The sequence below is a fragment of the Balaenoptera physalus genome (assembly GCF_965194825.1).
Source record: "Balaenoptera physalus genome assembly, chromosome: 13".
In the NCBI taxonomy this organism is placed as follows: domain Eukaryota; kingdom Metazoa; phylum Chordata; class Mammalia; order Artiodactyla; family Balaenopteridae; genus Balaenoptera; species Balaenoptera physalus.
In genome coordinates, this window is record NC_138892.1 from 105829586 (window position 1) to 105854120 (window position 24535).

Sequence of the window (24535 nt, forward strand, 5' to 3'; positions counted from 1 at the left end):
GCCAAGGAAACAATATGGGTAATCATGAAATTTAACAAATTAAGGTGCCCACAGAAAATATAAGATCCAATATTACTAAAAAAACATCCCCCCAAATGTTAGGAGAGGTGACAAAAAACAGCCTCACTAAAAGAAAAATAGAGTCAAAGAGCGTATGATAGGTTTGCAGTCTTTTCCCCACCGACATGACGTAAAAATAACTAATTACTTTTTGATATCTACCTCATTTAAAAGCAAAATAGCAATCAATGGCAATACCATTTACACAAAAGTGCAGCCCACAGAGATCTCAATATTATAGCTACCCTTTAAAATAAAATTTTTTAAAAAGAATATAGAAAACATAAAATAGCAGGAAGAATAAAATCACCTAATTATCTATCAGAAGGAAAAAAATAAAGGAATATTTTAAGATAAAAATCAGAACTGGATATTTTAAGATAAAAATCAGAGCTAGATATTTGTAAACGTGGTATAATTAATTCTTGAAAAGATGTGGTCACCTTTCTAAAATCCAAAAGCGCTCAGAGAAAGCAAAGACTAGAGGAATTACATTCTCAGAAAAAGATTCAGAAAACATCAACTGCCCATTTAAAATTCAAATAAAATGAGAAAAGAGCAAATGAGAAGTAACGAACTATAAAATCTTCCAAATAAAAACTACCTGGAACTCCGTAAACGGCAACAGACATTCGAGTCTCCACTGAAATATCCATGGGCCCTCCCTCCCCAGCTAAGCAAGCACAGCAATTAAGATGCATTTTCCGGGGCTGTTAGTAGACACAACAGCTACTTGCTATCGAACAGACCCAGTCAGCAGTACAGAAGTTCACAGCCTCAGCGAAGTTGTAGCCTTGATTAAATCCAGAGTGATAGGCCCGAGGAAACGTCACAACAAACTCGCCAGCACACTGATTGGTCCTATACACCTAAATGCAAATTGGGAACAGGGTACAAAAACAAAACAGAAGAAAAACAACAAAAAAGGGAGACATTTTATGTCAGTTTCGGAAGCATTTTTCAAACTTGAAAACAATAAAGCATTAACCTACACAGACCAGTATATCAGGGTTGAAGAAGCAGTCAGAGTTTCACCTTCTTAAAATAGTCACTGATAAATTATAGTAATTCATGACAAGAGTTCACAGCCTATAGAAATTTTCAAGGAGAAAATGCTGCTCTCATGAGCTACTAGTTTCCTAACCTAATAAAGTTTTTACAGTTAAGAGAATTTTTCTTTTATTCCTTTCATTCTTGTGTTGTAAACAGTGGGAAAGGATGGAATTTCATCCTACTTTTGGATAATTTTTTCTGGAAACTAATTGATTAGCTCATAATGTCATATGGAGAGACCCCCCAAATCAGTTTTCCTGAATCTCTTTGTTTTATGATAATACTATGTCTTCTGAAAAGTCCCAGATTCTGCATAAATTTAACTCTTTAAAGACAAAGTAACATTACTATCACTCGATCTACTTTCTCAATAAGGTTATGATGACTACTTGACTACATGTAGCAAACATTAAATTTATACTTTATCAGGTGTTCGTAGCTTAAATTTAATAATCATTTTCAAACCTAAAAGTTTAAAAGCAGAAAAGGTATTCACTGTATATTTTTACTTCATTATCTCATGTGAAAAAGAGGCTATGAAATCTTTATACGAAATATGGGAATATGATCTCCACAAGGATAAGCATTAGTTATTAGAACTACCACTTAAAATACTTATACTTTGGTTAAATGGGGATAATAAAGAATATGAGATTTTTATTAAAACCAGGATATACTGAAAACATGGCTATTCTGATAGGTTGCTATACATAAGGTAAATGTGATTCATACTTTACAACACCCCATTCTTAATCAAATAAAGGTTATTCCCTTCAGAGTATAAATTCTAATTTGGCTCGAAGATGATGTGATCTTTTATTTCCCATTACAAAACAAGCATATACTGTGACTCTAATCAAAAGCGTACATAACTTTAAATTTAAAATACTGAAGGGAGATGCAAAAAGACTCACAGGCACACCATGCTCCATTAGCACATTGGGGTTCATGATGGTGACTAACTGATGTAGGAGATCAGGCTGGGATTCAAATAACTCAGGGGCCAGCTCCCTCATCACCTCCTCCAGTTGTTCTGCAGCATGAGATGGCACACCATACCATGTCTTTGGCTCCCCCCTAGCAAAAGAAATAACTGTTTATCTAGGTAGAGCATGGTGCCAATGAGGCCAGGGTCTCTGATTCAAATCCACTAAATTATAATTAACTTTGTCTTGCTCCATGGCCATAGATTATATGCCCTGAATCCTAGCAACCATCTCAAAAATCTGTGCTATTATTCATAATAGGGGGTAAGGCAAGAGTATATGGATAGGTAGGTACATACTTATCACTACAGAAAAGTAATTCAAAGTGTATAAACTCTTTAAGGTAGATCAGTAAACAGCATCTTCAAATAGGAAAGATGCTATATGAAAAGCAAGCATTGTTCCAAAGGATACTGACACACTGCCTGATTCACAGGTCCACTGGACATTCCAATTATCCCCACAATGATCAAAGTAAAAGTCAATGGCCTTTAGAGTACTTTTACATAACTTCACTGAGTTCAATTTTACTATCCAAGGAAATAAGCCAAGGCGAGAAATTGTTGAAACCCTGAATATAGTTCTGTCTATGAATCTTAAGACCAAACACTTGGCATCATTAATACACTAGACTTTAGTGGACTAGAGTTTTATTTATAATACTAAGTTGAACTTTAAGGAACTGGATTTAATTAGTCACGCTATCTACAGAATAGCTGAATTTCTTAACCCTCATACAATTCATCGTGCTATCTCTATAGAAACTTACTGAGATGACTGAAAATGTTCTGTATCTATGCTGGGCAATACAGGAGCCACTAGTCACAAGTGACGATAAAGCACTTAAAATGCGGTTAGTGCAACTGAGGAAGTAAACTTTAATTTTACTTAATCTTAACTAATTTAAATAGCCACGTGTGGCTAGAAGCTATCATATTACACAGCACAGCGACGAAGCAGAGAAAGAAAATCATTAGAGTTTTCCAATGCATAGTGTGATCTGAGCAGTATCTTTCAAATGGAGAGAAATACATCATTTGGTTAAGATCAGAATACTGGACAAGGGACTGGATAAGTAAATAAAAGCTGTGGGTGCGACACAAAAAAACCAGCGAAAAAATTTAATGAATACACATGTAACACACGCATTTTTAGAGCAAATGTTATTAAAAAGGAAAAAAAAAATCAAAAATTTCAATTTGAAATTTTTCAAATTTCAACCTTAAATACTGAAGGTTAGTCAGATCTTAATTATATAAACTTTAAATATCCTGCCTTGCATTTCAAAAGTTATACCAAAGAAATTTTCACGTACGCTAAATATAAGTATCGTTGGGTCTGAAACTCGAGGCTCTGCTGCATGCACATACTTGAAGAGGGAAAGTGTCTGACATGTTGTACCCTGAGACCTCTACACAGTACATTATCCAACTTTGGGGTATAAAATACTTAAACGTAAGCTCCCCCTAACACGTCATCTAACACTGTTACACCTTTAGAAAGGTCACTGAGTACGTGTGCTGTTAACAAAGACTGCGCATACCAGTGCAAGTAGTTGATGGAATAGCTCCAGTGATCCTCGATGTGCCAGCAAAAGGAAGAGAAGCACATTCCCACGTAAAGCCATGGCACCTTCATGCCAGAGATGTCCACACTGATATGTGCAAGGACAGACTGCTCTAGGACAGGCATGTTATTCAGGTTCCAACCAGAAAGCGCGTATTCCTACAAAAGGAAAAAAACGTAAGTAAGAGATCAGAAATGACAAGTGCCCAACAGAAACCTCAAGGGAGTCTTCAAAAACAAAAGTAAAAATTTTACAATAATTACAATAATCTAGTCCATAGAATCTATGCTCTTTGCTCTCTACATGTAACTCATATTCCTAAATATTTAATCCTATCTCCTAAGTGTTATTTATATTTCCCTTTAATTATTTCAGATATCTCTGGTTTACTCTGAAGCATATAAGGCTTTTTATTACTCCCCACCCGCCCCCATAGCTTACCAATAAAATACTGTAAGACTCATTTTAATAGGTCGCTATTATATTTGTTTTATCCCCAGTAACATAACTTCCCAAAATGTTTACCACTATATTTACAGAATGGTGCCAGATACTGTGAAGACAAAACATAATAAGATACAGAATCCTAAACCTGTGGCAACACTGAAGACCAAGATGGTGCAGAAAACACCCCCAACTCCCACTACAAACACATCTATTTACAACACCAAAAAAAATTTTTCTTCATAGATGAACTCAAGAGAAAAAAGAATTCGCTGTTTCCAAAAACAAAGAAAGAAAGCACAGCCAGAATGAAAACGGAAAGCAGTTGTCTGAGTTTTCACAGAGGTTTCTAACTGGACATAAGCTCCAGACATGAGTTTCAAACACCCACCTCTGAAGCGGTATGCGGTACAGACTTAAAGTGCTATTCTCCTTGTGTAGAGCAGTCCTCAAAGTGGGGTCTAAGGAACCCAAGCCTATTTCAGGGGATGTGCAAAGTCAAACTACGTTCATAATAATTCTAAGATGTTATCTGCTTTTTTCACTCTCATTCTTGCAGAAGTGTAGTGTGAGTTTTCCAGAGGATATGTGATGTGATATTGCAACAGACTGAATGCAAAAACAGGTAAGAGAATCCAACCGCCTTCTATTAGAAGGCTGATAACTGTTGAACCTGGATGCCAGGTAGGGAGGGAGGGAAGTTCATTACTATGTTTAGTTTTATACATTTGAAAGTTTCGATAATACAGAGTTAAAAATAAAACCCTCAAAGTAAGAGGTTAAATAGCCAGTGACACAGCTGAAGGGAGCCTCTCTGAACCAGAAGACTGATCTGAGGATATCACCCATAATGCAGCACAGAGATAAGGAAATTATAAAAGTGTAACTAAGAGTTACAGAGGAGAGAAGAAGTTCCATCAAAGGTTTAACTAGGAATCCCAATACGGAATAGTAAAGAGAGATGATTCCTACCCTCAATAGGCTTTAAAAAAAAAAAGCAGCTTTCAAAAATACTACTCAATATATTTTTTAGTTGGCTGAAAAAATATTGAGTCTAGGTGAAGAGACCAGGCCTACATACAAAAAGTTCCAAAATGAGACAATATATATTAAACTCCAAACACAGATAAATTAGTAAATTATATAGTTCTTCAGAGGATAATAAAATAGTCATCATCATGAGTCTGGATCAATAAGAAAACTTGGTGGAAAAGGAAAAACCTGGGTTGATCTTGGAAGACTAGGTAAGATTTGAAGGTAAATGACAAGAGACAGAATATACTGGTCTCGCTGGTAAAGAGGCAGAGTGGAATGGTCATACTCAGAAAAGCAGAAAATAAGACCAGAAAAGAAGACTGGATCTTTAATCTTAAATTTCAGACTAAGAAGCTTGTATGTTATCCTATATTCAAAAGGGAAATAAAACAGATTTTGAAAAGTGAAACAATATGATAAACATCTTAAATATTTATCTTAAAATTTTTGATTATGGAAAATTTCAAACAAAAATAGACAGAACTGCATAATGAACTCCCCAAGACCCACCGATCTTAAAATTTTAATTGAAAGCAATCTATGAGAGAGACTGCAGAGTAGCAGTGTTCAGAAAAGCTACTTTAAGAGAGCAAGCCTAAGACAGCTACCCTTCAAAAGGCCCGCTTCGGGGCTTCCCTAGTGGCACAGTGGTTAAGAATCCGCCTGCCAATGCAGGAGACACGGGTTCGAGCCGTGGTTCAGGAAGATCCCACATGCCGTGGAACAACTAAGCCCGTGCACCACAACTACTGAAGCCCGTGCACCACAACTACTGAAGCCCGCGCACCTAGAGCCCGTGCTCCCAACAAGCAAAGCCACCACAATGAGAAGCCTGCACACCACAATGAAGAGTAGCCCCTGCTCGCTGCAACCAGAGAAAAGCCCACGTGCAGCAACGAAGACCCAACGCAGCCAAAAATAAAAAATAAATAAAATAAATAAATTTATAAAAATTTTAAAAAGGCCCGCTTCAAGTTCGGCCCCTGGCTGGCATCTGGAAAGCTGCATGGTAAACAGTTCGTGACACTGACACAGGGTGGCTCGCAGTGCTGTACAGTGTGGTTTATGCACGCCCGAACTCCTTCTGGGGGTCTGGAATTTTGCTACGTGTTAGGCAGAGGGTGCCTATGTCACCAGCCGCTTATAAGAACCCTGAGCTCTGGGTCTCTAATGAGCCTCCCTGGTGGGCGATGCTTCACACGTGGTGTCAGTCTGATGCCGGAGTACCTAAGTGCATCCTGTGTGATTCCAGGGAGAGAGGGCTCTTGTACGCTTCCAACTGGCTACCTCCAGACTTCGACCACACACCTTGTTTTCCCTTTGCTGATTTTACTTTGTATCCTTTCACTGTAATAAGTCACAATCATGAGTTCTCAGCGAACCTGAGAAGGTCTGGGGAACCCTCAACACAAGTGATCATTATGTAAGACCACGGCAATTATCCCAACCTGACATGATAGGATGGAGACAAGGATGGTGGTAGTGGGATTGAAAAGAGGCCAATCCCACAGAAAATAATGAAAAATAAATTAACAGGATTTATTCAGTGATTTAAGACAGAGAGAGGATAAGACGAAAAAAATGTTTCCAAGGTTTCAAGTTCTATGCCTATTTTTATTCCTCAGAAGCCCTGTTTGTAGAGCACTTGCATTTATAAGACAAATGTATTAACTTCAGAACTTTTCCACTAAACTATGATACCAGAGACGCATGCTATCAGATACCAAGAAGCTAACTCATACAGAAGTTCAACATAAATGCACAATTACTGGTGTAAAGATGGTAGGTATCTACTTTTCTAAGAGTAACTTCCAGAGAAGAATAACAAACTGACATAAAATATAAGTATAAAAAATATAGAGATTTTACATACATTGTCTAATTAGTCCTTAAAATCCTTTTGTATAAATGGGTTCTCTCACTCCATCTTACAACATAAAAACAAAATCCTGAGTAAAACGTTATTGCTTATGAAATAAATAGCAAATCAATGACCCAGACTAGAAAAAAGAGCTGTATCCCTGTCTCTTCACCCTATGCTGATGTCTTTAAAGCCCAAATTTCTCCACATTCTTATATGAAGGTGAATGGAGCAAAAGCAAAAACAGATGAATATTCATACAGAATTCAAACATTTAGAAGGATTAATATCTATATTATTAATATTAGTTACTTAGGGTTGACATTTAACCACATTTAAAGTAATCTTTAAAAACTCTGTGACCTTATCTCTTAAGATTAGAGGATATAAATATCTGTTCAAGAGCAACTTAAAAATTCAAAACCAAAATGAAATTCAGAAAAAGTTAAAAGCTGTAAAACAAAGCCTCTTCCCAATAATTAGGTAATTGCCTACCATTTGCCAATGGAAGGGTATGAAGAAACTAAGGCTGATGCATTTCTTTATACTTCTACAAAGCAGGGTTAATTCAGTGACATTGAACATGTACACATTTCAACACTGAACTGTTCCTATAAAACATATCTGTATAGGACATCCCTAGTGGCACAGTGGTTAAGAATCCTCCTGCCAGTGCAGGGGACACAGGTTCGAGCCCAGGTCCAGGATTCCACATGCCGCAGAGCAACTAAGCCCACGTGCCACAACTACTGAGCCTGTGCCGTAGAGCCCTCGAGCCGCAACTACTGAGCCCAAGTGCTGCAACTACTGAAGCCCACACGCCTAGAGCCCATACTCTGCAACACAAGAGAAGGCACCGCAATGAGAAGCCAACACACCGCAACGAAGACCCAACGCAGCTAGCTAGCTACATACATACATACATACATACATACATACATACATAAATAAATAAAGTCAACCTTCAGACTAGATTTTTAAAAAAGCAAGATTCAATCATATGCTGCCTATAAGAGACATACACCAGATTCCAAAATACAAACAGCTTCAAAGTAAAAGAATGGAAAAGATATGCCATGCCAACGGTAACCCTAAGAGACCTAGAGTGGCCATATTTTTAATTGTATATCCTTCTCCACTATGTAACTTTTTTTCTTTTACCATATGTTAACTCTTTTAACAGGAGATAAAACTCTCAATTACTGCCAATTATAAAGGGAAAGAAAAGGTGACAAGGACCAAAGTAAAGAGAAAAAGAAATAAATGATCATCTTAATTCAGGTTTACACACAGAGGTCATCTCCTAGGTGACAGTACTTCATTATCTGTTACAGTTTAAACGCATATTTGAAAACCTACCTGCCCAGGTGTTAAAGGAAAATTAATTGTGGACCTACCAGTAAAATGTAATTTTTAAAAAAAATCTTAAGTCACTTGCTAGATTTCCAAACAGAAAGATCCAGACAAAATCTTTTAACTAAAGTTAAAGTTTTAAACCAATTTCACTGGTTTTAAAATGCAAAGTTAAATAATATTTAAAGGTACGTTGAATTTAGTTTTCAAAACTGAAGACTATTTTTACTGTCCAAATTCTACATATTTAATATTTTAAATGAACGTGGTCCCTTAAGATTAAAGAAAGGCAGTTTTCTACTACGTAAAGGCTGAATCAGCTTCGGGGTAAGAAATCTGGATACTATGTGCTCTGCACCTCTTCTTCTGGCAGCATCTTTCTCCGACCATCCTTTACAGGAAATCCACTTCCAAAGTCTTTTGAGGAGATGTCAGCTCCATACTCTACGATAACATCTTCTTCAATGCTGCTCACCAGCCGCCAGAATTCCTTCTCCACTAGTTCTGTGGGAACCATCTACACAGGGAAAACAAAGATTACAGATTACCAACTCTCTATAACCATAACCCACTATGACATAATACACAGGTCAAGTGAACAAAAGCCCATGAAAAAACAGAAAACCTTCTCAATTCCCAGAGCTGAAAAGACTGCAGTCCTAGCTTTTCTGACTGACGATGGGAAAAAGCTAAAGACAACTTAGATGTTCAGAAAAACATAATGAATTTGAACTGCCTTCTTCTGAAAGCTGCTTTCCAACTAAGAAGGATAAAGATGACCCAGGACATAAGGAAGGAAAAGGAAATACAAAAATCAAGGCTGAATTTTAACAGCTTTGGCAAATTATTTCGACAGGGATTTTTTTAAAGTCCAAGATCCCCCAGGAAAAGAAGCAAACCTCATGCTACAAATAACTAAACCACAGCAGCACCTGCCACATCCTCCGTGCTTGTCTGTAAAGGACAGTGCTCACAGAGCACTAAAAAAGTGGAAGATAGAAGTCAAGTTTCTCTACAGTGCACACTGCCACGACAGAGGGTAAAAGAAACAAAAACAGATCCCAGGCCCCTAATCTTCAGATCTGGTGTTCTATCATCTTCTTTATGCTGTCCCTGTTTTCTACAAAATAATGAAAGTTTTTTAAAAGCAACACAAAAGCTTTGGAATCAGATAAATCTTTCATACTTCCCCAAAGTGACCTAAAAGATAGATACTCACATGAACTGGCATATTGAAATAGTCAGACTTAAAATTATCTGCCATCTCTCCAAAGCTCTGAAGTGTATACTCTCGTACAGCTTGTTCAAATCCAAAGGCTTCTCTAGGTTTATTACATTCCTGGGAAGAAAAAATATCTAAAATTAACTTACTGAAACTGAACTGAAGGACGTATTAAGGCCCTCAGGTACTACCTTCTTTGATCATTTCCCTAAGTGAAGCAAATCCAGTCAACTCTAGACCGCAAAACAAGTATTAATGTGGAATCAGGAAGTAATGTTCTTAAACTTCAACTGCATTTTCACACCTTCCAGTAGGAAGGTGGCAATGAGACAGCTTTAGGCTTTGGAGTTGGCATTAAGCTCTGGCACCAAGACAAACACCTGGAGGACTACCAACCTGGAATCAAGCCCAGGGATGTCTATCATCCTCAGTGGAAAAAATAAATGTTCATGGAGGGAGGAAAGGTAAAGGACAAAGGGATATTCACGGGGTTGCTAGGATATTTAGCTAGAAAAATGATTTTTTTTCATACTATCAACGACCATGACCAATTTCTTAATACAAATACTGACTTCGAGTAGAACTGAATCATCTAACCTTGAGAATAATAAATAAAAAACAATTCAAGGGACTTCCCTGGTGGCACAAGTGGTTAAGAATCTGCCTGCCAATGCAGGGGACATGGGTTCGATCCCTGGTCCAGGAAGATCCCACATGCCACAGAGCAACTAAGCCTGTGCGCCACAACTATTGAGCCTGCGCTCTTGAGCCCACGAGCCACAACTGCTGAGTCCGCGAGCCACAACTACTGAAGCTCGTGCGCCTAGAGCCCATGCTCCACAAGAGAAGCTACCGCAATGAGAAGCCTGCGCACCACAATGAAGAGTAGCCCCCGCTCGCCGCAACTAAAGAAAAGCCCGCGCGCAGCAATGAAGACCCAACACAGCCATAAATAAATAAATAATTCAAAGGCCATAAATATCCATCTTTGACTACATCTAGATATACCCAGCCATCTCTTTCCCTTCAACGTCCTATCACATTTTGTTAAAATAAGTAAACAGACCAGGCATTTCATGATAATGACATCATTATAATCTTTCAATAATAATTTAGTACAATCAAGTCAAAATTTAAACAAGTTAATAGATACCACCAATTTATCTGGTAGCATGAAAACTGGATGCATAAATCCTAAGTTCTAGAGCTTCATGTCTGATTTTTACTTTTTTTTTTTTTTAAAAAAAAGAAAAAACAAATAACCTACAGACTTTCTTCATTTTTATTGTTTTCCAGGAATATGAATATTCTGAGCAAAGTCTGCAGCAATAAACAGAATTATCTAACCAACAGTCAGAAAAAGACCCTTTAAAAAACAAACTGCCACAGTAGAATTGTTACATTTCCAGTCACTATCACTCTTTAAAAATCCTGGAGATTTCAAACACTGAAGAACACAGAGAGAGGAGAAGACGCTTCACGGGATGTGTTCACCGTACATGTGTACGTGTGTGTTACTGCTCTTAATTTAAAAAGGTCAGGTTAGGCTTATACCTCAGCGACACACTTAGGACACCTCCAGTCTCCTTTGGGCACATCAGGTAGCGGGGGAATTAAACAAAATGTATGATAGCTGTCATCACATCCATCACACAACAGCAATTTATCTTCATTATTTCCCCGACCACAAAACATACAAACGTAGAGATCAACCTGTTCAAAAAACAAAATAAAATAAAAGTTTATTTTCTGTAATAAGTAATATTAAATGTTTACCAGGAACACCTTAATTGAAACAAAATAATGTACACTAAAAAGTAAACATAACTTAAATCCTTAATATTTATTTTAAATAACTGTATTTAAATAGCTTTGTATAAAACTTCCTAAATTTCCTCAGAGCTTCTACAAGCAAATTAATAAAAGCATATCAAGGTATTAGAATAAAGGAAGACTACAAATCTAGGGTACTTGAAAGTCAATTTATATAAATAAAATATACCACGTCACCCTTCCTATACACAAATACTCTTTATTGGTAGAGGACTGAATACTGAGCATTAATACAGCTAAGGAATTACAGATTCACTTCATCCTCTCACTCACTCACTTACAAGGTATAAGACTCAGGGAACAGTCTGTGTATATGGGACAAAGCAAAGTTAGTATTATATAAACCAAAGCTGCAAGTTCAGATGCACCATCAAGTCTTACAACTAAATGAACTAACTAGATGACATACTAAGATATAGCAAGGTAAAAAGTGCAAAACTAAAATAAAAATAAATCCTTTCCCTCCTGACACATCTCAGAACACTTACAAAGTTAACAGAGAGAGTTCCTTTCCGTTGTCTCATTTGCATGTTAAATGCGTCTGACCTGTTGGTAACTTTTCGTCTTCGGGAGACCTCATCTTGAAATAAAAATAGTTATATAATAATAATAGTAAAAACTAATGTTGAGAGCTTACCATGGACCAGACACTATTTTAGATTATTTAAATTAGTTAAAATCTCACAACACTATGAGGTAGATAAACTATTATCCCCCACTGAAGATAAAGAATCTGAAGCACAGAGAAGCTAGATAACTTGCCCAAAATCACACAGCCAGTCAGTGGCAGACTTGGGATTCTAGTCCAGGCAATCAAGCTCCAGAGAGCTTAACTACTAATTCTACACTGCCCATATGTAGTACTTATCAGGGACTAATCTGGGACTAGCTTTGAGATCACTGCCAGCTAAAACAATTACAAACATAAAAAAGATAAAGTACTTAATCTTTTAAAAGAGCAATAGTAAACATTATAATGTATCTCCTAAGTCCTATCACACTGAATGTTTTGAGAGTGATGGAAGAATATTACCTGATTTTCCAGAGTTCAATCACAATCTGAATAAAGACTTAGTCATATCATAAAATGTACAGTAATCAATATGACTTGTGATTATAGCAATTCATTAAATTCTTATACAGTAAAAACATATCCAACACAATCTTCGTTAAATTGAGCTTTAAAACTGACATGCACATAGAACTGTGAAACTTGATCTCTGCATTAGCAATTTTACTGACAAAAGTTTCTAACATGCTAAGCTGAGAGTACTAGGCATTCTTCAAACAGGTTACTTAAATGAAGTGTCATAATATACAAAGGCGATTAAAGAAAAATATGAAAATTATGGTTAGAATCTAAATCATTAGCTCTCCCCCGTATATTTTGATACTAAAGGTCAGAGAAATCCTCTATTTCTCTTTAAATTTAAAAATAATAAGCTTCAGATCACCAGGTGAGAACCATTAATTTCGTGATTCTCTCACAAACTAGCCTTTAGAAACTACAATTTCTGTGTCCTGTGTTAGACATGGAGGAGGAACTTTCTCTCTTCCAAAATATAAAAATTCAACATAATATGGCTCCTCACACCTTAAGATTATCTGCCACTAAAAAGGTGATCTCTCTAGGAACTATGTTGCCTAAGAAAATCCCAAGGCAGACTACAATCGAATATCATGTGAATCTTGTTATAACCATATTGTATCTTATTTCTTTTCGTGACCAAATAACAGATTTACCTTCTTTATCTTTTACTCCCATTGCCAAGCCCACAACCTTAGGCCCAGCCCCAAAAATCCGAAGTTTCTTCAGTTCCGTGTTTCTATTCACTTCTCCAGATTCTGACTAAAAAAAATAAACTCACATTAGTCTAATTATTGTGATTCATAAATTTATTTTCTTACCCAAGAAAAGTCTCAAGATCCAATTCAAAATGAAGGAAAATTTTATTTTAATTTTTCTCTCTAAATCCACTTGCTGCCTCATTGCTGAACAGTCACCAAAAGCACTGTGCAACACCCAGATTCCTTTCCACAAAAGAAAATCTACCTTTCATAAAAGCATAGTTGTCAATTAGGTTCTGTCCAGAGACAGACACTACTGGTAATTAGTGGTGTAACAGTGGTAATAACTCGATAGAAATGCCCACTTCTAACTTGCTAATGGACACCCATCTTTGATTAGGGCAATTATGCCCATCCTAGGAGATGAATAATGATTGTTCTAAGTCAATCATGCCAATGCCATTTCTCTTTGTTGGTGATCACCTAGCTAAGGGTGGGAATGCTATCGTGTTCTAGCCAGCGAGACATAAGGAAGGTCTACTGGAAACCTCTGGTAAAGATTTTCATCTTCTAATAAAAGAGAAAGCATCTCAAAGAGAAGTCCTTTTGACCCAACTTCCTTCCCCACTGCTACAAGACTCAGTCTGATGGAAGCACAGCGCTGGACTCTACAGCAGCCACAATGCAATTAAGAGGAGATATATATATATCACCCAGACACTGAAGAAGGCCAGGCAGGAAGATGGAAAGAGCCTGGCCCTTGATGACAATGTGAAGTTGCTATACGAATCCTAGAACTACTTATCTCTGAAAATCTAATGTGGAAAATGTGTCCGCATGTGAAAACTGTGTTGTCAATGTTTAAGCTACTGTCATTTGGCATTCTAGTACTTGAGGATTAGAGCATCATGACAGACCAGTGTTACATCCTGAATTCAGATAATCTCTGAATGCAGGATAATAACCAAAATTTACTTAAAATATACTTAGTCGATAAGAATAAAAATAAACCAGGATAAAATACAGACTACTTTATAAGTCTATGGCGACCTAACAGCAGACAGACACAGGCAGCCTGGACTATTAAAAGAGCACATAAGAACCAAACCAACCAAAATGGCATTTCAAAATTTATCTTTAAACTTTGATAGGCTGACTTGGTTATATTAACCTACAGTCAGTCCAATGAAAAACATTAACACTACACATTCTTTACCACTGTGAAAGCAAAGTACATAGTAATAAAAGCTAACATAGTGAGTACATAGTATGTGCCATATCAAAGTATTCTAGTCAATTAATCCTTACAACCACCTTTTCAGACAGACAATAAAGTCCCCAAAAGTGGAAATAATATAACAACATTCTCTGATCTTACTGGAATAAAGCTAGAAATAACATCAAAAATCAAAAGGCCCTTCCACCTGGAATTTTTTCTCTATATATACATATATCACATATACCATATATCAGAATCTCTGGAACAAAGGAAAGAAGCAATCACAGGAAATTCTGTAGTCTTAAACACAGCAATCAAAGCAAAAGAGCAGGAATAAATGAATTAAGTTCGCAACTCAAAATGCTAAGAAAACAATTACAGCATAAACTAAAAGAACTTTGTGATGCTGGATTAGGACTAGAATTATCAGTATAAGCTGAAAATATAAAGTCACAATTTTTTAAAATTGAGTTCCCAGCCCTGACCACCAGAAGGGGCTACAAGCAATGGTATCCCAGTAGGAACAAGCACACCTTGTGCTCAAATCTTGGCTTCTAAATACCATTTCCCACTAAAATGAACCAGGATTCCTTGGAAAAATGGCTGATTCCAAGTCTAAGTCACGGCAAGAAGACAATGGGATTCTTCGTGTTAGAAAGTGCTCAAAAACTGATGGAGAAGGCTTCCCTGGTGGCGCAGTGGTTAAGAATCTGCCTGCCAATGCAGGGGACATGGGTTCGAGCCCTGGTCTGGGAAGATCCCACATGCCGCGGAGCAGCTAAGCCCGTGAGCCACAACTACTGAGCCTGCGCGTCTAGACCCTGTACTCCGCAATGGGAGAGGCCATGGCAGTGAGAAGCCCGCGCACTACGATGAAGAGTGGCCCCTGCTCGCCGCAACCAGAGAAAGCCTGCACACAGCAACGAAGACCCAACACAGCCAAAAATAAATAAATTAATTAATTAATTTTTTAAAAAAAACAACTGATGGAGACTTGTCAAAGAACATATGAACCTCTTGAAGGGGCTCCTGTTAGCCAAATTTGGAACAATTCGAGTATCAAAAAGGAATAAAAAGTAGTAACAGGTTATAAGACATTTATCAAAAAACAGTCATGCTCTACAGTGAGACTAAAAAGGAGGAGGGTCACTCAAGGTTGGTTCCACAGGTATATACATTCATCAAAATTCACCAAACTGTACACTTAAGATATACACATTTTACTGTATGAAAAATAATCAAGCACGGGAGAAGAGTTTTTTAAACAAAAATGTTAACTAATAAATGTAGAAGAAATGACAGAACCAGAAAATCACCTAGTTTGCAACCACCAACATCATTAACTGAGGCAAGGATTATCAATGAATGTTAAAACTATTGGGTAAAACAAGTTAATGGAATAATGGAAATAGTGTTATTGAAAAATAATGGAAAGTTAATGGAAAACAAGTTATTCCCACAGTCTTATAGTTTACTCTGATTACTTTTATTACAAGGAGAATAGTATATTATAACGAAGAAATGCTGGCTCAAACTCAGTGTCACCAAAAATGGGACATACTGGCATTCTAATGTGTAAGTGTTAAGAGTTTGGTCATTCTTGATATAAACAAACTGCAATCTCAGCTTTCAAGGAACTCATTCTAGTGAGGTCACAGATGAAAAAACAATTAAAGCAGAGTATATCAAGTGATGTGATAGAGATAGGAGAGGGAAGTAGGATAACTTTCTTAACTTCCATTTCTTGTTTGGGAGACTAATCGATGGCTGTGCTTGTCACTATCACCAAGCTAGAAAATATTTTTTAAAAAAACAGATTTAGAAAAGGTGATAATGTTTGTGACATCTGAGTTTAGTTGTGTGTGGCCACCAAGGCATACATATACACACATACACTCAAGACCCCTGGTGAACAGGGAAGAAGCACGGATGTCATGACTTATTTAGGAGTCCTGAGAGACAGGTAGTAACTGAAATCACAGGGTGGAGGAGACAGCTGGGGAGAGTGAAGGTAAGAAAGACTGAGAGCACTACACGAAGGGCAGAGAGAAGAGATAACAAAGATTACTGAGGAGTGGTCAGAGAGCCACGAGGGAAATGAGAAGAGAGGTGTCACAGAAGCCAAAGAAAAATCAAACTTCAAGAAATGCAAACATCATCAGAGATGAAGTAGGTTAGGAAATGAAAAAGGGGCCTCAGCATCTGACAATTATTAACTCAGTGGTAACTTGAATAGTGTAGTTTCAATGAAATTATTTAGCTCAAAGTCAGATTACAGGGTTTAAAAACTAAACAGATACTGAGGAAACTGAGAAAATATAGATGATTTTTCAGGAAACTTCTTCATGAAAAGAGGCAAGGAGTAAGGAACTATCTAGGAAGAGGGCTTCTGTTTTTAAAGCCGGAAAGGATGGGAGTGGAAGGATTACCCTTGGAGAAAAAGGCACACTCTACCCACAGAGATAGGTAGAGATTAAGAATGAACACCAGGCTTCCCTGGTGGCACAGTGGTTGAGAATCTGCCTGCCAATGCAGGGGACACGGGTTCGAGCCCTGGTCTGGGAAGATCCCACATGCTGCGGAGCAACTAGACCCGTGAGCCACAACTACTGAGCCTGCGCGTCTGGAGCCTGTGCTCTGCAACAAGAGAGGCCGCGACAGTGAGAGGCCCGCGCACCGCGATGAAGAGTGGCCCCCACTTGCCGCAACTAGAGAAAGCCCTCGCACAGAAACGAAGACACAACACAGTCAAAAATAATAAATAAATAAATAAAAATTATTTTAAAAAATAATTAAAAAAAAAAAAAAGAATGAACACCAGATAGTTTCATGTATGGGGCAAGAGGTTGAAGTTCTACCAGAAAGCCTTTACTGTCTTTCTGAAATAGAAGACTAGGAATGAGGCAGGCTGGCAATATTAATTAAGGACAAACTGCAAGTTGAAGAAATTCTTAATTGCAAATCCTCAAATGGTTCTAGTTTCTATCTAATATCAACCAATCTGACTATAGCAACAATTACTGCAATGGGTAAAAGCATTCTGTGTAGTCCCTATTCTTACATAATGAATGGCAATCATTATATAATCTGATGAAAGGCAATCAGAAATAAGCAGGACTTTTTTTTCATGGTTTCAGAAGGAACATCAAGAGATTTCACCACAAGCTGGCAACTGATTAAATGGGCCCACTTGGGGCAACTCTTCAAAGTTGAGTCACCACGTCAAAGAGACTAGTCTTCAAGTATTTCAGGTCTTAAGACAGAATCTTCACTATATACCCAAAGACGATCAGAACTTCTGAAATCAACCATGGTAATAAAAATCACTTAACGACTAAACCAGAGTTTACTAATTTAAAATAGAACTATTGGGACTCCCCTGGTGGCGCAGTGGTTAAGAATCCGCCTGCCAATGCAGGGGGCACGGGTTCGATCCCTGGTCCAGGAAGATCCCATATGCCACGGAGCAACTAAACCAGTGTGCCACCACTACTGAGCCTGCACTCTAGAGCCCGCAAGCCACAACTACTGAAACCTGCACACCCCAGAGCCCGCACGCTGCAACTACTGAAGCCCACGTGCCGCAACTACTGAAGCCCGTGTGCTCTAGGGCCCGGGTGCTGCAACTACTGAGCCCAAGTGCTGCAACTACTGAAGCCCACGTGCCTAGAGCCCGTGCTCCGCAACAACAGAAGCCACCACAATGAGAAGCCCGCGCACCGCAACAAAGAGTAGCCCCCGCTTGCCGCAACTAGAGAAAGCCCACGCGCAGCAATGAAGACCCAGTGCAGTCAAAAAAAATCAATAAATTTAAAATTTTTTAAAAATAAAATAGAGCTATCACTTTGTAAAAATTTCCATTAAATTCACATGCCCCATTCAAGACACCTACCTTTCTGCTATCAGAGTACCTAAGAAGCTAAATTATTAATCAGGAGGTTATTTAGCAAGCATAAACTCAGAACAAGGAAAGTAGACATGGCATGAAAGAGACATATCCCCTGAGCTACAGAAAAGCAAGATGAAGTACCATTAGCCTGCCTCTACAGTGACAGGACTCCTCACAACCCCAGATCCAGTATCTCTTGTTAATAGTGAACCCACTTTCCACGTGAACCACTTCCATCCTTAAATGTGTTTAGGACCCAGTTAAGCTGCTATTCCAGTTCACCCATTTGTTAATTTAAATGGGCCATATCTCAAGAGTCCTAAGGGCACCTCACTCTCCCCAGCCTACAGATTGTCTTTACCAAAAACCTTTAGAAACACAACTTCGAGGACCACAAAGAAATGGGAATAGGAAAAAGGTGGAGGGGAAGAGGGGCAGACAAAAAGAAATTAGGGCATTGTTCTTCTGATGTACTCATTAGGCTTTTAAATTATTCCAGGTCACAAGAACACTATAGAAATTACACTGGAATGGTTCAGAGACTAAGAAACTTATCCACTGGTTTTTAAAGGGATGATGAGTAAAGATAAAACCACTTTCCTACTCTTCTCACTTATACTAACCATGACAATAAAATATACTAGAATTCATCAGCATGTCTATGAAATTGGCCCTGCAGTATCCAGAGTCACTCTCTGAACCGCCACCCCTGTCAAAGCTGTTCAAAATTAACAAAGAACTCTCTAAATCAAATCAGACTGAAGTTTACAATCCCTTCCTCGTTCATCTCAAAGGTAAATGGAAACACGTCTCTGAGTTTTAAAGAACAACAGCGCGTGAAAAGACCTCCCAGAGCCAAGTAAGTGTTCTGCACAGTCAACGCTCTAGAAACGCCTGTCAAAAGCGGCCCATGGAAACTGATACCTGAGACTTGACACGCCTCGTTCTCTTCGGCAGAATGTTCACTCTTGTGCCCGGCTCTGGGGGAGTTTGGACATCAGTGCCAAGAACCTCAGGCTCCACTTTTTCCTTAAGATCTAAATTAGGCATTTGTACACCCTAAAGAATTGAGAGCACAGGAAGAGGGCAGATTCACTTATAAGAAATCAGATTTGAGAATAAAGAGAAAAATAATAAATTTCTAAAAAATCCCTAAAACTACATGAAACCAGATGACAATTCTCCCAACAAACTGATCTATAGATTCAAGACAATCCCTATCAAAATCCTGGCAGGCTTTTGTTGTAGAAATTGAGAAGTGGATCCCAAAATTTATGTGGAAATGCAAATTGTTTGGAAATTTTGAAAAAAGAACCAAGCGGGAGGACTTACACTACCAGATATCTAAACTTACTCTAAAGCTATGGTACTCAAGACAGCATAGTACTGGTGTTAGGGTAAAACACACAGATCAAACAAAGAACAAAATAGACTAGAAATAAACCCACATATTTATAGTCAACTGATTCTCAACAAAGGTGCCAAAGTAAATCACCTTGGTAAGGTAAATGGGAGAAGGGTAGTCTTTTAAACAAATGGTGCTGGAACAATTGGATATTCCTATACCCTCTCCCCGCTGCCCCCAAAATGAACTTATACCTTTACCTCAGACTACACACAAAAAAACAACTCAAAATGGGTCACAGACCTAAACATAAAAGCTAAAACTATAAAAAAACAAACACCTTGGCCTTGGGCGAAGGAAAGATTTTCTTAGATATGATAACAGAAGCACAACCCATAAAAGGGGGAGAAAATCAATAGATTACTCTTCAAATAGACACCATTATAAAAATGAAAAGACAAACCACAAACTAAAGGAAAATATTTATAAAATCATACATCTGATAAAGGACTTATATCCAGACGATTTAGCAAAATCTTAAGACAAGTATAAAATGACTGACAACCCAATTAAAAAAAGATTTGAGCAGACAGTTCATCAAGGAAGATATACAAATGGCTAATATACACATGAAAAGATGCACAACACCATTAGTCATTAGGGAAATAAAATTAAAACCACAATGAGATACCACTACACACCCACTAGAATGGCTGTAAGCAAAAAAACTGACAATACCAAGTGCTGGCAAAGGTGTGGAGAAAGTGGAAGCCTCTGCATCACTGGCGGGGATGTAAAATGGTTCAGCCACTTTGGAATACAATTTGGCAGTTTCTTAAAAAGTTGAACATAAACTTACCGTATAACCCAGCAATTCCACTCCTAGGTATCTACCCAAGAGAAATGAAAACGTATGTCCACACAAAGACTAGTACATGAATATTCATAGCATTATTCATAACAGCCATAAACTGGAAACAATCCAAATGTCCATAAGTGATAAATGAATAAACAAATGTGGTATATCCATACAATAGAATATTATTCAGCCATAAAGAGGGATGAAGTACGAATACTAAAACATAGATGAACCTTAAAAACATTAGGCTAAGTGAAAAAAGCCATACACAAAATCATACTGTATGATCCCATGTATGTGAAATTTCTAGAAAAGGCAAAACTATAGAGCCAGAAAGCAGATCAGGAGTTGTCCAGGTTTGAGGGTAGAAGCAAGAACCAGCTATACAAACACAAAGGAATTTTTGGGGCTGATGGAAGTGTTCTAAAACTGGATGGTGATGATAGTTGCATAAATGTATAATTTACTAAAGCTTATTGACTGTGTACCTACAATGGGTGAATTCTGTAGTATGTAAATTATACCTCAATAAAGCAGTTTAAAAAAAAAATACATGAAACCAAGTGGAGGCATTTTTTTAAAAGCGTTGTCTTGCATAAGCTTACACATTTTAATAAGAAAACTTTCTTCATTCCCATTAGCCTTTATCTTGTAAACCAAAAATAGCTGTGATTTTTAAACTACACCTTGCTCCCCCCAAATTTCAGTACCTGGTGACATCAGAGCCAACTGCTAACTTGTTATAGTAAACAATCTAAAGTTTATATATGGCAGAGTGGATTTATCCACTCCTAAGAAAAGTGATGCATCTCACCATCAGGCTGACACCAGACTGGAAAAGCTCATATGGGTAGAGAATTCTTTCATAATGTGACTTCAAAAGAGACCCAGTTCCTTTTCCTGGCAGATATCCCAAGCGGCTACCCACTTTAGACCATTTCTTCTCTTTGGTGACTATTTCAAAACCACCTTTGCTGGCAACAATCTGAAAAGAAAGTAAAAATTATTTAGGGGAAGAGGTAGATTCATGTATTCTGACTCTACATCTTGTCTGCTAAATGGAAAAATTATTCTGGGCCTAGATTTTAAATTCCCTTTCAAGAAATATGTGACAAAATTGAAACTCACCAACATTTAAAGTATGGAAAAGAGACAATAATTTTTGGAAGTTTTAAACTCTATTACTGGTCACTGTGCCTACCTTCAATGAACCAAGCATTCAAAAATATTTAATGAATTTATGCCTTGCACATTATGCACCTTGAGAAAATTAAACACATATATGTACTCTATATCCACATGAAATTCAAAATATAAAAATTAAAAACAGACCAAGTATAGACATGTGAATGTTATTATATAATACAAAATGAATGTAAATCCTGATACTAGAAAATATAGCAACTAACTTATAGAATTGAACAAAAATGTCAAACAAACAGTGGATTCAAAGGATATTTTGAAAAAGAGGCTATAACTTTTCAAAAAGAGAAAAGTTTTACACGGAAGATTATAAAGAAATGATGGGGAAAAATAAATTCCGGAGATGTACTAGAACATAGCACAGAATGTATTAAGGTAGGAAGTCATGGGATAAATTGGCCAATTTTTGCTGAATGCTCACATCAAACCAGCCACAGTATAGAACAGACATGTACCAAGGCCCCCATCTTCCAGAAGCTGATATGTACATCTCTCACACTCTAAAATATAGGCAGTTTTCAGTTTCACTGATAGAATAAAGATTGTGATGAAGTTATTTGAATTCAAAAAAATCTTCCTCTTTGAGTGTACACTACTGTACTCTACTATATCAAAAAGTTCAGAGAAAAATTAAACAGAATTACCATATGACCCAGCAATTCCACCTCTAGGGAGATAGCCAAAAGAACTGAAAGCAGGGATTCAAACAGTACCTGCATACCAGTGTTCACAGGAGCATTATTCACAATAGCCAAAAGGTAGAAACAACCCAAATATCCATCAAGAGATGAACGCATTAAAAAAATGTGGTAAAGGCATACGTGGAATATTATTCAGCCTTAAAAAGGAATGAAACTCTGATACATGTGACGACATGGATGAACCCTGAAAACATTATGCTAAGTGAAATAACACAAACACAAAAAGATGAATATTGTATGATCCCATTTAAATGAGATAACCTAGCATAAGCAAATTCGTAGAAAGTATGATAAAGGTTTTACCAGGTGCTACAGGGAGGGGAAAGTTCTGGAAATGGGTAGTAGTGATGGTTGTACAACACTTTGAAAATACCTAAGGCCATAAGATTGTACACTTAAAAGCAGTAAACAGTTATGTATGTTTTACCACAATTTTTTTTTACAGGCTAAGAGCACGGACTCCAGAGCCAGATAACCAGAGTTCAAATCCCAGCTCTGCTAACTCAATAGCTGTATGACCTTGGGTAAGTTACATAATTTGCATCTCAGATTCCTCACCATTATTAAAAGAGTAATAATAACAGTATCTATTCCTTATTATGAGGTTGCTGTAAAGACAAATGAAATAAAACATGAAAAGCACCAGGACAGGGACTTCCCTGGTGGTCCAGTGGGTAAGACTCCACGCTCCCAATGCAGGGGGCCCCGGTTCGATTCCTGGTCGGGGAACTAGATCCCACATGCATGCCGCAACTAAGAGTTCGCATGCCGCAACAAAGATTCCGCGTGCAGCAACGAAGATCCCGTGTGCGGCAACTAAGACACAGCACAGCCAAAATAAATGAATGAATGAATGGATGGCACTGGGACACAGTAGGCCCTGTGTCAATGTTGGCTGTATTATAAATGTCTGTGTGGGGGCAAGTTGGGGGTGGGGAGGAGAATGTACATGCTATAAATAAGTAAAGGACACATTTTCTACTTTTGTGCTTAGTATTTTATTATAGCAAAGATGAAACTATAGTCAAAGCAAAATTCTCCTCTAGTGAAGTATTTGAAAGCTTGGTAGAAACACAGAAGTTCATGTGCACAAGAGTGGAACCCATCTTCAGTTCTTTAGCTTTTCTTATTACATCCTCAAAGAAGCTCCCTCTGTTAATGAGAGTCAACCAGGGAAAAATTATGTATAGAAAAAAATTTATTTTTCAAATTTTGTAGTGTAGAGGAAGACACATTAAGGGTGGTTTGGATAGAGGGCTGTCTGGAAGCAAATGGATGAGTGAGAATGCCTTTCATTCATAGCTTCCCAGGGTTTCTACTCTGTCAGCTACTGTTCTAGGTGCTGGAAATACAGCTATGAATAAAATAAAGATCTCTGCCCTGTTGGAGCTTACATCCTCGGGGAAGACTAAACATAACGTGTCAATTTTGAAGTGACAAATGCTGTGAAAAAAATTTAAAAGAGTAATTTAAAAGCCTCCCAAGTAGGAGAATGAGGGTAAGTTGAAGCATCAAACAGTCACAAAAAGCCTCATTATAAAGTTGAAACTTGAGCAAAGACTTGAAGGAGGTGAAGGAGTTACCCAGGCAGATATACAGGGCAGGGAACAGCCAGAGTAAAGGCCCACGTGACAAGCCTGCCTAGCATGCTGAGGAACAATAAGGAAACCACTGCGGCTGAAGCAAGTGGGGAGAAGCAGTAAAAGTCTAAGAGAGGAAACAGAAGCCCTCTCAGTAATCTGTATTTCCCAACACAATTACCACCATTACATAATAATCTGCTTCCGTCAGTAATGATATAGCTGCACGCGTCCACTAATGCTTCCCACCCAGCTCTGACCATTTCTGGCACACAGCTGTGACAATGACAGCACCACAATCGGGGATGGCCAAGAGTAAGACAAAACTAACAAAGAAACCAAAGCCATGACTTTGGCTTCATGTTTAAATACTCTATAACAATCTAACCGGGCCTAATACTATAAAAACACACAAAACCTTAATACTTGCTTTTCTTCAGCTGAGCGATTCAAGGATTACCATGCATAATTTCAAAATATAAACCATTTATTCCAAACATTTGCCATGCAATATATCACACCACTGTCATTAGAAAA

General features: G+C 37.7%; 1 protein-coding gene and 1 long non-coding RNA gene across 11 annotated transcripts in view; one reads left to right on the plus strand and one right to left on the minus strand.

Moving 5' to 3' along the window:
• KDM5A (lysine demethylase 5A) overlaps positions 1-24535 on the minus strand; it is an 86278-nt gene that overhangs the window by 52413 nt on the left and 9330 nt on the right. For 6 of the 10 annotated variants that reach the window (XM_082422058.1, XM_082422062.1, XM_082422055.1 and 3 more), the window contains exons 4-13: positions 21329-21499; positions 19235-19369; positions 13158-13263; positions 11903-11994; positions 11136-11294; positions 9579-9698; positions 8718-8876; positions 3643-3824; positions 2028-2190; positions 810-929 (exon numbers count right to left, since the gene is read on the minus strand). In XM_082422058.1, coding sequence (XP_082278184.1) covers positions 810-929; positions 2028-2190; positions 3643-3824; positions 8718-8876; positions 9579-9698; positions 11136-11294; positions 11903-11994; positions 13158-13263; positions 19235-19369; positions 21329-21499 — 1407 coding nt within the window. Of the gene's footprint in view, positions 1-809; positions 930-2027; positions 2191-3642; positions 3825-8717; positions 8877-9578; positions 9699-11135; positions 11295-11902; positions 11995-13157; positions 13264-19234; positions 19370-21328; positions 21500-24535 lie in introns of those variants that run through there. The other 4 variants (XM_082422061.1, XM_082422059.1, XM_082422063.1 and 1 more) reach the window with 4 other exon arrangements.
• LOC309641756 overlaps positions 1-24535 on the plus strand; it is a 92213-nt gene that overhangs the window by 21772 nt on the left and 45906 nt on the right. The gene's annotated exons all lie outside the window — the stretch shown is intronic.